The following is a 16,264-nucleotide window of genomic DNA, read 5'->3' as shown; positions in this document are numbered from 1 at the left end:
CGGAAAGGCTACCGGATCAGTGAGCTGACGGGCGGCTCGATCGTCGGAAATCATTGGGCATGGGCCGAGCTCAGCGCCTGCCTCCCCGAAGGGCCACCAAATCATTGCGCCTTTCGTTCGTTCCCATCCTATCCCTTGATGAAGCTGTGTCAAAACAGTCGGACATGGAACCCAATTGGAACGCGGCTTGATGGAAGTCCAGTCCAGAGCTTCCTGTTGCCCGTTCTGACGCTGATCAGAGACGTGTACTCGCGACTTGGGAGTTGGAGCATGGCACACGATGAACAGGAGCCACATAACGACGATGCGTCAGGAGGAGAACAAGTCCGAACGGATAACTCCCGCGATGCTGCTTCATCTGCTATTAGGGCACGTACTGTGCAGCCTGCTGGTAGCTGTAACAGATAAGGGCGGCAGACAGACTGCCGACTTACAGTGGCGAGAGGCCATGATCAGCCGGTCGCGTACCTGCTCCCTAGCCCTACGGCCTAGGGATCGTCCCGTCAATTCTTGAGAGAAAACGAGAGGTTCAGAGCAGATCGATCGGGAAACTCTTGCCACTCGACGACCCGACGACCCGTACCCAGCGTCTCCGATCGCGACGGAGGGGGAGAGGTGGAATTGAAGGGCGCGTCGATCCCGTCCTTGCGTTTGGTTTGGTGTAGTCGAGGGCGATGGCGCTGCCCCCGTGCGCCGGCATTGACGTCCCGGCCCCGCCCGCCCGCCGGGCCACAGGAGGGGTCAAGCGTCCACGGGCGGTTGGGCGTCATCGTCCGTCGCCGTGCGGCCATATCTCTTGGAGGATCGCGCGCGCCGACGCGGAAGTGGTCAGATTTTAGTCCTTGCCATCGTCCCGGGGAGACGCACTTGGAGCGCGCCGGCGGCGGCCACCGGCCATCCCTCCTTGGGCGCCGGAAGCCCGGAACGACCCCCGGCGACTGTGCGTGGTGTCATGGTGTGGGTGGGATGCGGAATTCCTCTATTTCCAGGACGCCACCCAGCCCATTCGAGTACGGGCTAGCCCTGGTGCCCAAACCTCTCTCAAACATATATGGGCCGTCCTTGCGCTCCGCGTAGAAACCTCAGCCCATTCGAGTACGTCGGTCGCTGCCGCAGCACGGAGCAAAACCGACCGTTCGGAGCCGTGCGCGCGTACGGGGCGTGGGTGATCCGCGGCTATCGCCGCCGCGGCGCCGCCCGCCCGCCCGCTGAGGGGACACGGGCTCCAGTCATGGTAAGTTCGTCTTAGAAATTGTTGGATCGCGGCGGCGCTCCGTGCCTCCGTTGCTGTTCCTAACCTACTTCGGAACAGTACGATCGCCGATGCCGCGGTGAATTTCTGTTGGATTGATGCGCTTGGGGATTTAATTTCGTGATTTCGCGGGTTGTACTCGGTACGGTGCTTGGAGATAGTGGGGGACAGGGTTTTGAAGCGGGAATGTCCCAACGGGGTCTGAACTTCCGGTTCCGCTTCAACTGCTTGCAGTTTGGTTTTGTGTGGTTTAGTGTACTCGCTGCAGTTCCCGTTGCAAACTGTGCGCCACGCTAGCTGGTGCATCGGGATCGGGGCGAAATTAGGGTGTTTAAGGATGAATAGTTTTGGAGGTTTGTCGATAGGTGCGTTGGAATTACCCGTCATGTGTTTTGTTATCTGAATGTGCATTGCTGAATTCAGGAGACTAAACCTTTCGTTCCCCCTTTGGATTAGGGTGATCGTTCATGTTCAGTACAAACAATTCTACCCTAATATAACTGTTTGCTATGTAGAATGCACAATACCTTCTTTTCAAAAAAAGAATGCACAATACCAGCCAATACATTTGTTGATTTGAAAGGTATTTTACCTTCTGCAGACATAATGTGGATTACAATGGCAGAATCAACCACTAGTGGGGAGCCTCTTTCTGAAGAGAATTTATTAAAAACTATTGAAGCATGCAACAGAGCCCTTAACCTTGATGCAACAAAGAACAAAATACTTGACTTTTTGAAGAGCTGAATGGGATGCATTGCGCCAAAACCTTGCTGCTGTTGTTGGTAGTGCTGTTGCCTCAAAACTGATGGGGACTGCTGGTGGTTTGGAGGCACTGGCCAAAATGCCCGATTGTAATGTGCTGCTTCTCGGTGCAAAGAAGAAAAATATGTCCGGATTCTCTACTGCAGCAGCCCAGTCTCGTGTTGGCTATCTTGAACAAACTGAAGTAGTTCAAAGCACATCTCCACCTTTAAGATCTCAGTCTAGTAGACTTATAGCAGCAAAATCAACACTCGCAGCAAGGATTGGTTCCATAAGAGGTGATCCAACTGGAAAAGCTGGGCAGAACTTGTTAGAAGAAATTAGTAAGAAGATTAAAAAGTGGCAAGAACTACCATCTGCAAGGCTTCCAAAGCCACTTCCTATTCCGGACTCTATTCTAAAAAGAAGTGAGGGGGCCGTCGACTCCGGCAAATGAAAGAAAGGTAATTTGTATATAAGCTTCCTTTTTTTTCAAATTCAAAACCTATTATACTTAACATAAAAAATTATATACTATACTACATTCACATCCCTGATTTGATTACCTATTTTTCCTGTTTGCATTTTGCAACTTATCAAATTTCTCTGAGTGGCTTTTGCTACTTTTGCCTTACCTTCTGTACCTGGGAATTTGATTATGCAGATAAGCACAGACCAACATGATAAAGCTTGTGAATTGGATGCGGTTTGGCGTGCCAGAGGAGAGCTCATTGGGTTAGTTACTCAAACACAAACACTCTAGCTCAGAGAAATACTTCACTCCTTGTGAATCAGAATGACACTGTTTAGCTACACCAGGTCGGGATATGGAATGCTTCACTCCTTTTAACACGCTCTAGTATTTCTATGAATAGGTGATGGTTTAGGGAAAGGTTATGGCCTGCTTGGACTGGCAGGAAGCGGGAAGCTTCGTGTGTCAATTGGACAAAGCAAACTTTCTACTAAAATTTCCAATGGGAGACTTGATCTTTCTTTTCTTTTTTTAAGGCATTTTATTTTTTATATATGACAAACATTGGATCCTATGAGTTGCAGAGGACGAAGTGTCTTTCCGTTATGAAACCTATACCCCCCTTGTCTCTCACTGTTTAGAATGATTGTAAAAAATGAATAACTATGGATCTTATTTTGTTATACTATTACATAATAAAATGGCATACATGAAAAGTATCCATAAAGACAACAATAATCAGATATCCTTTCCATTTATTTATATTTTTACTTGTATTTTCATGGGAATGACATTTCTGGACTTGGTACTCTGCACCTAGCTTCACCTTTGTATAATATAATATTTTGTATTTTTTCCAGGTAGTTTATGCCATTGCACTGGATGCCAGTCCCGAAAGAAACTGATCTTTATGCATTCGGCATTTAACTTGATTACATTATTGGAAAGAAGCTTATCTGCATTTCAGATCTTAACAGTCCCTTTTCACAATCTGCAGGCTCACCATTAATTTGTTTTTATCTTCTTATTCATATCAGATTCAGAGAGAGGAATTGTGCCAGTGGTGGGTCAAGATCGGGGTTGGCACCAAGTTTGGCGTTTACACCAGTTCAAGTGAGTGAGCTTTGAGTTGAGTTGCAATGTTCTTTTCATATTATTTGTGTGACATACAACCTCAGTTTATTCAGTTTTGGAACTTGGCTGGCTACACAATTTTCATTTAAGTAATTGGTTGGCTTGGGTGCCCATAATTTTAAACAAAGTCATAATACCCTGGCAGAACTAGTTACATTTGAATTAACAAGAGCAACTCTCACATCTGAACCAAAGTTGATTCAACCTGTGTGGTGGGGGTTAGTCCATGGCTGGTATTCTGTATAACATGTTTTTTGGCTTAAAAGAGAAGTATTTTAAAGTCAAAGGACCCTAAGAAATCTCTTCTTAGAGTCTGGCTTGTTGCTTTCTAGGTTTTTTAGTTAGTCTTTTTTCCCCTTCTTTTTTGTACATATTCCCTCTGTGCAGTTTGTTTTCATATATAAAAAAATGAGATCAGTAGGGGCTTCCCCTCCTGTTAACCTCAAAAAAAAAGCACTTTAATTTGCCTCCTCCAAATTTACCATCTTAGCATGCTTTGTTTACTTTATGCTCTGCAATCTGATTATAAGTATTGCTTATGACTGCTATGGACTGTCTTTTTTGTGCTTATTGATCACTACGGTTTCCCTTATCTTGTCATATCAGTTTACATAGGGCGTGAACGCGATCCACTTTCAATATCTGAAATGTTGATTTTTTTTTTCCTACACAGGGAATAGAGCTGTCAAATCCATTCGCCCAATGTGTTAGCAGAACTGAAAGCACCTATTTTCAGACACCGGGACATTTCCGAAGATCAAGGTCTGAAGAATCAGTTTGTTCGCCCCCCATCTTCACACAGTTACCATATTCATAAGGATGTTAACAGATGAAAATCAGGCTCACAGCATTCTTGACCATGTTTTCCACTCACCTCTTGTATATGTAGACCCTCAGACTATGCAATGTCATCCTTACGGCGTCACTGTTTGTTAGGATGTTTTGTTTCATCATGTCGTCTTAAGTCATTGCTAATCACTAGACTAGCCTTGCATGATTTCCTCAGTGATGAACTGACATAAGAAAATTCTACCTGTGATTCTTTCCTCCCACAAAAGACAACCAACAAAAGATGATGTGCTGCCTGTACAAATCGAATTGCCACTCTTTTCCTTGCTCTGCTTCCAAAACCATTTGTGACGCTGGTGTGACAGGAACCCGTCTTGATCTGTGTGCGCCGCCCACAGTTTTGGAGCAGCGGCCTTGGTGGAGCACTTATCAAGTTGCTCAACAAACCGTGAGGACTGTACAACGCTGACGCACTGGCTGTAGTGAGGCAGTGATGATCAGTTTCTTGGATGTTGCTTGAGACTGTTGCCTCTTCTTGTCGTCTGTAGACTAAAGGCCAACCGACTTTCCTCATCCAGGACCAGGAGCGAGTAGCCGACCTGCTGCTGAACGCATATGAACACTCGTGCTGAACTGCTGAAGTCATTTTGTAAAATGAAGAACTGAAGTCCGTCACTCATAAAGCTGTGTTTCTGCCTTGCTGCCCGTGTAATGGTTGTCTGGTTGATGCCCCTATTCTCTTGGCCTTGCATTACTGCCTCCTTGATTCTTGTAGACTAGTAAGAGTAACAAAATTTTGGTTATGAACACTATAACATCAAATTCTGAGGATTATGTGGTGGCAGTATGCAAGTGACACATCGCTTCTAGTTTCCAATCTTTGTGATCTATAGCCTTGCGCTTGCAATTGTGGACATTGTTTGGCCGCATCGACGGACCAGAGTGGGCATGCAGCTACGAACCAAAACAAAGCTGTGCACTGAACGTAGCGTCCGGTGGTGAGGCCGGAGTTTGTTTTCACGTGAAGGGTGGGGGCGGTCAGTACCCTGTACTGTTAGTGTACCAGTTCAGTGCTTATCAGCAACACGTCGGCCGTCTTGCGCTTGCAACTTGCAAGTCGTCGAATCCAACTGGCCTTCTTACGCATGATGATGGCAGCAAAGAACATTTCATCGCACGAAATCCGGCTTCTCTTGCAGAGGGAAAGTGGGAACTAATAAGAGAGGTCACGAGCTTGTGAGCGTAACATTTCATCTTTTCAGGGAACGGAAAAGGATGATACGCAGAGGAAGAACCTGACGGCGGATGACATGATTCCCTTCATTACGTCATTCAATCACATAGGACATATTTTACGTTTTGTGTGGAAAAATTATCCAAATTTTCACCACCAATACCTATCTTTACACTATTCTGACTGGACATCTGAGAATGATATTGGCGCATTTGTCTCCTGAAGCGATCTTGTTAAAAATTGCAGTTTTGGTGTACTTGTAGATGTGTTACAATAATGGAAATTTATGGTCGCAGCTCAGAAATAAAATGTCTCGGAAACCATGTCAATGTCCTAAACGACTTTGTTCACGATGACTGTAAGAAGCATAATTTTCACTCCACATCCTTTCTCTCACCTAATCATCCGTTCCCTTGTGGTAGTCTGGTAGAGCACAATATTGTCATGTGCTCACCCTCCTTTCCCAGTTCCTTATCTGGACATGCTTCACCACGCAACTCCGCATTCCAAGCTCGAAACTTGCCTGATAATATAGCCATATAGGCCCCTCCAAAAGAATCGCAAGGCAACAGAGTGCTTGCTTTGCCTTGCCTGATACACACAGTCCCCCTCAACAGCTGACCGCTGAGCACTGCTTGAGATCTTCAGCCGCAGTTTTACAGTCAGGAAGGAATCAGGCATGGCAGCAAGGAGGGCTGCTTCCTCCATCCTCTCTCGCTGTCTCATCGCAAGGTCTTCTCCTGCTTCTGCTTCTTCCCCTGCCGGCAAATCCGCTCTCCTCGGAGCAGGTGACGATCTGTTCATGGATCCTGTTTCCTTTTTGATTCATTTCTACTCGTGATCTCAATGGAGGCTCTGATATTGGAGTGATGAGAGCGGTCGTCTTACTTCTGCGTATCATTTGTCTGTCACCGTTTCAATCACCTGATCACAAACGTTCAAGTCGTCAGGCGTTTTGCCCTTTTTTTCTCTGTAAAGTCAATCATCTTTGTTCCTATCCGAAGAACAGAAGAAAGCGATAGACGTCACTGGTTGTTCGGCATGCCGATCAGCAAAATTCCACACAGAGAAAATAAAACCATGTCGTTTTTCCACACCAAATTTCTTTTTTTTCCTTTTCGATTTCTAGTAAGTAGTCACGTCAGCAGTGAGTCATGGAGCTAAAGGTAGCCGGAACTTTCCTCCAAGTTGGTAATGTTCTTCCCTATCAAAACTAGGGTGTCACTACAACGTTTGTTAATTCTTGCGACTCTGCATTTCCAAGCTGCAATTCAATAGTTCCATGCCATGAGTTTTCATGCTCCCCTAAGCCTTCTTTCAGAGATCCAAGGCCTATCATGCATTCATTCGTCAACGAATTAAAAAAAAGAGAGCATGTATTGCACTAACCAAACGCGGAGAAATTGTAACATCAGAATCGTTGGTTGTGGTCGTAGCTTCCAGCAAATTGTCATTCATGTTCTAGTTGAAGACACGACTCCATTGAACCGCTCTCTGTTGCCAGGGGCTCTTCTTCACAGGTTCAGCACTGCACCGGCAGCCGCCGCCAGCCCCACCACCGAGGAACCAATCCAGCCCGCGGTGGAGATCAAGCACACCCAGCTCCTCATCAATGGCAACTTCGTCGACGCCGCTTCTGGTATGCAAACTTTAGTACCTGAGACCTGCCTGTCGATCGCGTTCAGGGTCTCAGCGAGGTGCACGCATTTCGCTCTCACCAGGGAAGACGTTCCCGACGCTGGACCCCCGCACCGGCGAGGTCATCGCGCGCGTCGCCGAGGGCGACAGCGAGGACATCGACCGCGCCGTCGCCGCCGCCCGCAAGGCCTTCGACGAGGGCCCCTGGCCGCGGATGACCGCCTACGTACGCACACCCCATCCACCCCTCCACACCGGCACTAGCAGCAATTCACGCTCACGGCGTGGTTGGTCACCGTGGTTTTCTCTGCAGGAGCGGTGCCGGGTGCTGCTGCGCTTCGCGGACCTGATCGAGCGGCACGCCGACGAGATCGCGGCGCTGGAGACGTGGGACAACGGGAAGACGCTGGCGCAGTCGGCGGGCGCCGAGGTGCCGATGCTGGCGCGGTGCATGCGCTACTACGCGGGGTGGGCGGACAAGATCCACGGCCTGGTGGTGCCGGCCGACGGCGCGCACCACGTGCAGGTGCTGCACGAGCCCGTCGGCGTCGCCGGCCAGATCATCCCTTGGAACTTCCCGTTGCTCATGTTCGCCTGGAAGGTCGGCCCGGCGCTCGCCTGCGGCAACGCCGTCGTCCTCAAGACCGCCGAGCAGACGCCGCTCTCCGCCCTCTACGTCGCCAGCCTCCTACACGAGGTCTGCCTCATTGGAACCTGCCATTGTTCTGCTGCTCGCGAATTTGTGCCATCAATGTGTGGCCATTACTTGTGCTTGTTCGTCGCAGGCTGGACTCCCCGACGGTGTCCTGAACGTGGTCTCCGGCTTCGGCCCGACCGCCGGCGCCGCGCTGTGTAGCCACATGGGTGTTGACAAGCTTGCGTTCACCGGGTCGACGGGCACGGGGCAGATCGTCCTCGAACTGGCGGCGAGGAGCAACCTGAAGCCGGTGACCCTGGAGCTCGGTGGCAAGTCCCCTTTCATCGTCATGGACGACGCCGACGTCGACCAGGCCGTCGAGCTCGCGCACCACGCCGTCTTCTTCAACCAGGTACTTTTCCTTACAAATTATGTTGTGTTGGGGCAATTATTGCCGATTATGAAATTCTTTGCCAACGCAAGGGCCAATGCTGCTGCGCGGGGTCGCGGACGTTCGTGCACGAGCGCGTGTACGACGAGTTCGTGGAGAAGTCCAAGGCCCGCGCCCAGAAGCGCGTCGTCGGCGACCCCTTCAGGAATGGCGTCGAGCAGGGGCCTCAGGTACAGAGAGATCTTGTTCAGAACAGGGGGATGCATTCGTTTCAGCCGAAAACGTTGATCGACACTGAAATCTTATATTCGTGTTGCGTCAGATCGACGAGGAGCAATTCAAGAAAATCCTGCGGTACGTCCAGTCCGGCGTCGACAGCGGCGCCACCCTCGTCGCCGGCGGCGACAGGGCGGGCAGCCGGGGCTTCTACATCCAGCCGACCGTGTTCGCCGACGCCAAGGTAAGCCCTTCGCCGACGTGCTCAACGTGCTCGATCAATGGCTGCATCTATCGAGATTCCTGAACTTTGCGATCGTGCGTGCAGGACGAAATGAAGATCGCTCGGGAGGAGATATTCGGGCCGGTCCAGACCATCCTCAAGTTCAGGTAACAGATTCTGCGACACAACACAACAATGTGCAATGCGACGTGTCGACTACTGACGGTGCACTGCTGGGCATGGGCAGCGGCGTGGAGGAGGTGATTCGGCGCGCGAACGCGACGCAGTACGGGCTGGCGGCGGGGGTGTTCACGAGGAGCCTGGACGCGGCGAACACGCTGTCCCGGGCGCTGCGGGCGGGCACCGTGTGGGTGAACTGCTACGACGTGTTCGACGCGGGCATCCCGTTCGGCGGCTACAAGATGAGCGGCGTCGGCAGGGAGAAGGGCGTCTACGCCCTCCGGAACTACCTCCAGACCAAGGCCGTCGTCACGCCCATCAGGAACGCCGCCTGGCTGTAAATCTCGGCGCAGCGTCGGCGGTCTGGTTGATGTACTATCTCTGAAAGATTAACGTGGACGACGGGCCTGTAGTCTGAAATCACCGCATTGCCTGCGCTCTTCGTTTACCAAGGCCGATTTCCTTCGAGGCTTCAAGCCCAGAAGGCCTTGTGGGAGTGATGAGAGGAGTGTGGCAGTGAAACTTTTACTCTTTATACAATGGCCCATCCAATGCAAATCTATCCAAACGAGCTCACATTTTCTTCCGAGAATAAAATGCGTTCACATTCAGAAAACCAAAATAAAATGCTTTCACATAACGCACACTCCTGCACGCTTCCATAAACGACAGGCAATGTACGGAGAGGGTAAGCAAAACTGCAAAACCGGGAGGAAACGTGAAACACGCTGCTACCTTCCACTTTCAGTAACGATCTCCGCGGCGGCGGCGGCCTCGGCAACCACGCCGGCGTCCTTGCGCCGCTCGACCGCCTCGGTGCGACAGACGGGGCACCGGCGGCTCCTGCGCAGCCACGAGTCGACGCACTCCGCGTGGAACCCGTGCCCGCACCTCGGCAGAACCCGGCACCGGGCGCCCGCGAGGATCGCCTCCAGGCACACCACGCACTCGCCGCCGCCGCCGCCGGCTCTCTCCTCCTTGAACTCGTGGCACGGTAACTCGCCGACCTCCTCTGATGCAAGCCCGGCACCACCGCCTTCTTCTTCCGCGTGCTCAGCCTCCGCGACGCGGCGGGAGGGGCGCGCCCGGAAGAGCGCCCAGATGACCACGGCGAGATGGAGGACGACCATCAGCGCGAGGCCGCCGGTGATGAAGACAACGCGACGTGTTAGTCCCGCCATAGATTGAGTCGGGCTGGGCAAACTTGCTGCGTGGGCATGCAGAGACACGCTTGGAACCTGGAAGGCTGGAGCTGATAAGCTGTGGACAACCTTATATCATAGTGGAGAAGAGCAGACTTCTTGATCTCTGACTTTGAGTGATCCGGTCAAGTTGGTTTTCTGACTCCATGGAAGTTGGAACGGATGCTGCTGCAGATAGGACAAAAGCGTGAGTTCTCTATCAATCATGATTTGTGCAGCTGCGGGACAAGAAAAGAAGTAGGAAACTTAACTTTCAGTCCACGAATGTCAAGAGCGGCACATCACTTCTGATGGAAAGTCTTGGATTTTGTGCTTAGTTTGCTAGGGCCATGTTTAGTTACTCCCAACTCCCAACTTTGACACTATGCAAAAAGAAGATTCCCCATCACATCAAACTTGCGGTACATGCATGGAGTACTACATGTAGATGAAATTAAAAACTAATTGCACAGTTTTGTTGTACTTTGCGAGACGAATCTTTTGAGCCTAATTAGTCAATATTTGGACAATAATTCACAAATACAAACGAAACGCTACAGTGTGCTACAGTGCTGTAACAGTAATTTGGCACCTCCCAAATTCCCCAACTAAACACGGCCTAGGTAGCTTCCGGGCATGTCATTTGACCAATCTTGCACGGTACATCGTTTCTTTGGAGTTTGAACATTCAAATTACGCTGGGATGGACTATGGAAGTACGAGATGTACGGACTGGTGAGATAAGTGGCATTTCTAGATTATTTAATCTGATGATCCGGTACGCGCAAGGGATCAATCGGAAGTGACAGGTTGGTTAATTAACCATTTGGATCATAAACCATCCAGATGCATCCCCTTCCGTAGCGCTGGTGGGTGCGTGAAGGAGCAAAATTCAGGAAAATTCTTTTTTTTTTGAAACGATGACAACATGTACAAACTAATGGCTTGTTTGCTTGACTCATGGTTCTAGATTTCGTTTTCACTCAATTTACAGTCTTCACCGAAATTCCGGACAAAATCCAAATTAAAAAGGCAACATTTTGACGAAATTTCAGGCGAACAGTAATTTCGATCGCGATTGAAATTTCAGCTGAAATTTTTATCACTAGCTTGACTTACAAATATATTTTTTAAGTTCAATGGAAAGGTTTCAAAGCACAATGGGCAATAGGCCAAAAATCACTAGCTTGGCACTTATACACGTGGATTCCTTCCTCAATGGGCCAAAAATCACATATCCAAATGTACTAAAAAACCAGTCGGAAAACGGTACAAGTGATGATCAATCTGGAACCTTTGGATGCATGAAACGGGGCAAAATCCAGGTGATTTATCGTTTCAAAGTTGAAATAAAGATGAATTTTCAAGTTTAAAGTTGGTATCCAACTGTCCATGTTCAAACTACTCCTCACATATATAGCTGAGTTCAAAGTTGGACTTTAGGGTTAAAATGTGGTGATTTAGTATTGACATTTGGATTTCCTTGAGTTCGAAGTGGTAATTCAAGCTAGATTTCATTAGAACGAAGTTGATAGCCTGAGGTCAAAGTTTTGTGTTTTCCGGCACTGCTAGCGCCCAGACAGACGAGAGCTTGAGTTCAGACGAGTTCCTACTGGATAGCTTTGGTTTATGAAGTTTGGAAAATACCAAGAGATAACATGAAATTTAGCAAAATAGCAAATCCTCGCCCAATCAACTTGATTGGGCCCAAGGTTGAGTTAACTTTAGCTGAGGCCCTTTTTTTTAAAGAATGAAAGTGCAACGATAACAATGTTCATGCACCACCCCTTTTTCTTTCCAGTTATAGTGATGATGCTGAGCACACAACAGGCACACCACAAAACACTCATACACTGAGAATGTGCCTTCTATCATAGGCGTATAATAAATAAATTTTTAAGAAATACTTGCCTCTGTGTAAATTGTATGCGCCAAAATTTAACCATAGTTAAAGACCTCACATTAACCATACAAATTGGGTGGCCCCCTTTGTTCATGCAGACTTGATACAAATACAATGGAGTGTTATTCAAACTATCTTCATGAAACTGAAGCAGGATTTGTTACTAAAATGTTCCACATTTCTGTAGAAGAACAATCTGCTATCACGTTCAATTAAAAAAAGTTAGTTAACCTATAAAATTATACTTGCGAAATGTCTAAGAAATCATATGGATGATTACATCTGCAACACATGCATGCAAAAGCAACAGGAATTATGGAAAGGCTAGCCTTACAAAAAGGCTTGGTTTGACCGAATTTTGGTCAAAAACAACTCGCATGAAGATGTTTTGGAGATGGACACATGTTGGCAACCTTTATTTGGCTGATCATAATCATATAAAAAGATAATTTAAACTTTTTTACTGTTTTATGTTCCCAAAGATTATAAAGAATTATTTCAAGAAAATCTACTCTATAATCCATATATGATAAGTAAATGTAAAACAAACTTTATTTCAAATCCCCACTCGCTCTCACCGCGGGGTCTACTGCCACTGTCTCTGTCTCTTGTAGCTTAAGACTTCCCAAGTTAAGAAATTTATCCTCCATGCCCATTCAGATCATCTAGAAATACGAGCCACCTGTTTTCTGGTTAATCTAGTCATGCACACTGCATATGTTATCATTGTCTTTCAGTAACAATCTCCACGGTGGCGGCGGTCGCAACCACCACACTAGCGCCCTCATCCTTGCGCTCAGTGACTACTCTTGTGTAGCCACATGTCAACACACTCCGCGTGTGGAATCCATGCCTGCAATCTGGCATCAACCAATATGGATAGAGTTAGGAAGTCGATTTTTTTTTATTCCCAAACAATAGTACTAAATTATTTAAAAGAATTGATTGAATTTAAAAGAATTTTAGGGAGGGGAGCCTAGGCCCCGCCCCCCCTCACACCAGTCGCTCACTCAGAACGGAACGCATCTATCACATACTCTTTATTTTCATCTCCCCCTTTGAACTTGTGGGATGATAGCTCGTTGATCTCCTCGACTAAAATGTCCTTGCCTTCTTGCTTTCTTTCGCCATGTGCATTTTGGAGTGGAGGAAGTACATGACACGCATATGCTACCATTATCTTTCAGTAACAATCTCTACGGTGGCAGTGGTCATGGCCACCTTGCCAGCGCTCTTATTCTTGTGCTTCGTGACTACCTCAGTGCGGCAGATAGGGCATATTGACTGCTCTTGTGTTGCCACAAGTCCACACACTCCACGTGGGTAGAGTTAGAAAGTTACCTAGCAATAGTACTAAATTCTTTAAAATAATTGATTGAATTTAAAATAATTTTAGGGAAGGGGACCTAGGCCCTGCTCCCCCCCCTTCGCTCCTAGCAATCAACACTAGTGCTCACACGAAACAAAACGCGTCTAAGGACACAACACACACTCTTTGTTTGGAACTCTCTTTAAACTCATGGGATGATGGCTCATAACTCATTGACCTCCCCGGCTGAATGGAGCGAAGGAAGTACATGACACGTTCAATTTGAAAATTTATAGCTCGATTCGAGCTAAGCCAACAAAATATGCTCAATTATACCTTTTTGAAATGATACTTCATTTTGGTTTTGTCCTAAGATAAATTTCTCTAACTTAGACCGAATTTATAGAAAAAATATCAGCATCTACAACATTGAATTAGTCTAACTAAATTCGTTATGAAATATGTATTGATATATAGGATATGTGAGTATAAAGTTGATAAAGAAATTTAACTTAGAACAAAACTAAATTGAGCTATAATTTGAAATGGAGAGGAAATGAAACTAATGGATGCATTTAAGCGCTCATAGTTCTCATTATTAAAGATGTACAACATGCATGCAAAAGCATGTAGACAAAACCAGCACCAAACAAAGTATAGTGGACAACTATCTTTGGGTAACGATCTCCACGGCGGTAGGCTCCTCCACCTCGCTAACGTTCTTGCAAGCCACCATGTCAGCGCGGCTGATGGGGCACCGGCGGCTCTTGCGCAGCCACAAGTCCACCCACTTCGCGTGGAACCCGTGCTCACAACCCAGCAGCACCCTGCATCGGTCGCCCGGGCGGAACGCCTCCAGGCACACCACGCATTCGCCGCCGCTGGGCGCCCCCTTCTTGCACTTGTGGCACGGCAACTCACCAACCTGCTCGGCGGAAAGGTCGCTGCCTTCTTCCTCCGAGAGCTCAACAATGCAGAAGGTTTCTTGTGCATGGAGGCGCCACCATTTGAGCGCCCACACGAGCACGAGAACATGGACAACAAACAGCATCACGAGGCCAGTGACGAGGAAGACGACGAAGTGGGTTCCTGCCATGCAATGGAGGGAACGAGCTGCTCAGGATTTGGGACAGGGGCAAAAGAGAAGACCTGTTGCTTTCTGACTTTTGTGTGATCGTGTGTGGTGCTGGAGACGCTAGAGATGTTAAAACCGGCAGTTATGTAGAATTCGTCCATGACACGACGATGATTTCTTATTCTTTTCTTTTAAAAAAAACTTAATGCCAATGAGTGTCAAGACCAAGAAAGCATTGCACTATTCAAATTTTCACTGCACCTGTGATGGAAGTCTTCGTTGGACCTCTTCATCCTTTAGTAGGTAGCGTACGAGGATATGCATTACTCCACTAATCTGGTGAGATTCTATCGTTTGAATATTCACATTGCTGAGATGCCCATACAGATGTATGTATGGGTGTTGTGGTGTCCCTGAGATCAACTAAAAGGGTGTGCCGATCGATTTGTGAAAACCTGTGTTGAAGGAAAGCAATACAAACTTCTAGAGCCTTCCCCAGAACTCATGATCCATGATATTTTTCATGAAAGCACTAAATGTTGTTGCTATGAAGAAATTAGAATAGTGTAGAATATAGATATTTGTCTAGTGAAAACTCTAGAATGGGACACATGTCATCATCCTATGAACTTCCTTGGCCTATAAATAGAGCTACCCTCCCCCCCCCCCCGTCATTGCCATGCCATTCAACCATGAGTATGGTAGATGAGTGGAGTATGGTAGAGGTAAAGAGTGAGTGCTAGGCTAGCCACTAAAGAGAGGGTGTTATACACTCTTGTGTAATATTGTTGTGTTGTAATAAAGTTCTATTTCTTAAGTGTTAGTCTCTCGGTTGGGCCATATAGCTTCTAAGTACTTAGTGCATAAGTTGTGATCCATCGAAGGTTGGCTCTGTCACTCGGGATCACAAGGGTCTGAACTTCATCGTAGGTTGGCTCTACCACTCAGAAGTCAGCTTCATCTTTTGGTAGGCTCTACCACCCGGAAGTGAGAAGGCGGCTCTGTCGTCGAAAGGACCCGTTGCACTAAGTAACTAGAAACTAAAAGGGCTGACTGACTCTAGAGTGAGTTGGTGTCCTAGGTGTAGGTCTTTAGATTAGTGGGTATTAGGGCCACCTCAATTTCTAACAATTGGTATCAGAGCTTGACAGTCCGGGACCGTCTGGAGGAGGCTCTCTGGTAAGCATAGGGTGCTTACTGTGTTCGGTGCAATACCAAGACGCTAAGAGCAGACTCTACCGGTGCGCATTATGGGATTGTGAAGTTCATTGGTCCGGGACCAAAAAAGCTAACTTGACACCGGGCATCAGTTACCATGGCAGATCTTGCTAGCGCAAGTGGTAGGATTATGAAGCTCAATAGCCATAACTATGGCTATTGGAAGACTTGCATGGAGTCATACCTACAAGGTCAAGATCTATGGGAGGTTGTTGCAGGCGCTGAAATAGTGCCTCCACCAAAGGAGGGTGGCTATAGTTCTTCGAAGAAGGAGGGTGCCGATGCCTTGTGGAAATGACGTATCAAAACTGGTAAGGCCATGTTCGTGCTGAAGATAACTATTGAGGAGGACCTACTGGAGCACATCCAAGATGCGGAGACCCCAAAGGAAGCTTGGGAGACTCTGGGCAAATGATTCTCGAAGAAGAATGAAGCACGCCTCCAACTCTAAGAAAAGGAGCTGTTAGGTATCTCTCAAGTAACTTTGAGTATTAGTCAATATTTCACAAAAGTAAAATCCATCTGTCGAGATATATCCAAGCTTGCACTGGATGAGAAGGTTGGTGAGGCCCGTATTAGGAGAATCATCATTAGTGGCCTTAGACCTGAATATCAAGGGTTTATATCTGAGTGGATGGCCTACTCAACCTTCAATGGTGGAGCTAGAA

The 16,264-nt window shown here is 47.7% G+C and overlaps 3 protein-coding genes and 1 pseudogene across 3 annotated transcripts; 2 read left to right on the top strand and 2 right to left on the bottom strand.

The window, feature by feature from the left end:
- Positions 1 to 860: 860 nt before the first annotated feature.
- LOC101756681 lies at positions 861 to 4,552 on the top strand (annotated as a pseudogene).
- A 1,453-nt stretch (positions 4,553 to 6,005) lies between these two features.
- LOC101755454 (aldehyde dehydrogenase family 2 member B7, mitochondrial) lies at positions 6,006 to 9,496 on the top strand. The gene is made up of 9 exons (XM_004953742.3): positions 6,006 to 6,413; positions 7,130 to 7,264; positions 7,347 to 7,489; positions 7,577 to 7,960; positions 8,049 to 8,312; positions 8,384 to 8,521; positions 8,614 to 8,751; positions 8,836 to 8,897; positions 8,978 to 9,496. Exons 1-9 carry the CDS (start codon positions 6,305 to 6,307, stop codon positions 9,249 to 9,251), a joined length of 1,647 nt encoding a protein of 548 aa, XP_004953799.1. The 5' UTR covers positions 6,006 to 6,304; the 3' UTR covers positions 9,252 to 9,496.
- Positions 9,497 to 9,641: 145 nt separating this feature from the next.
- Positions 9,642 to 10,141, bottom strand: LOC101756286 (E3 ubiquitin-protein ligase EL5). The gene has a single exon (XM_004955136.2). The coding sequence runs from the start codon at positions 10,089 to 10,091 to the stop codon at positions 9,642 to 9,644; it is 450 nt and encodes a 149-aa protein (XP_004955193.1). The 5' UTR covers positions 10,092 to 10,141.
- A 3,829-nt stretch (positions 10,142 to 13,970) lies between these two features.
- Positions 13,971 to 14,399, bottom strand: LOC101755880 (RING-H2 finger protein ATL56-like). Its single transcript, XM_004955135.1, has one exon. It carries the CDS (start codon positions 14,397 to 14,399, stop codon positions 13,971 to 13,973), a length of 429 nt encoding a protein of 142 aa, XP_004955192.1.
- Positions 14,400 to 16,264: the final 1,865 nt, after the last annotated feature.

Source organism: Setaria italica, chromosome I, assembly GCF_000263155.2.
Source record: "Setaria italica strain Yugu1 chromosome I, Setaria_italica_v2.0, whole genome shotgun sequence".
Lineage (NCBI taxonomy): Eukaryota > Viridiplantae > Streptophyta > Magnoliopsida > Poales > Poaceae > Setaria > Setaria italica.
This window is presented reverse-complemented; position numbering and strand designations above follow the sequence as displayed.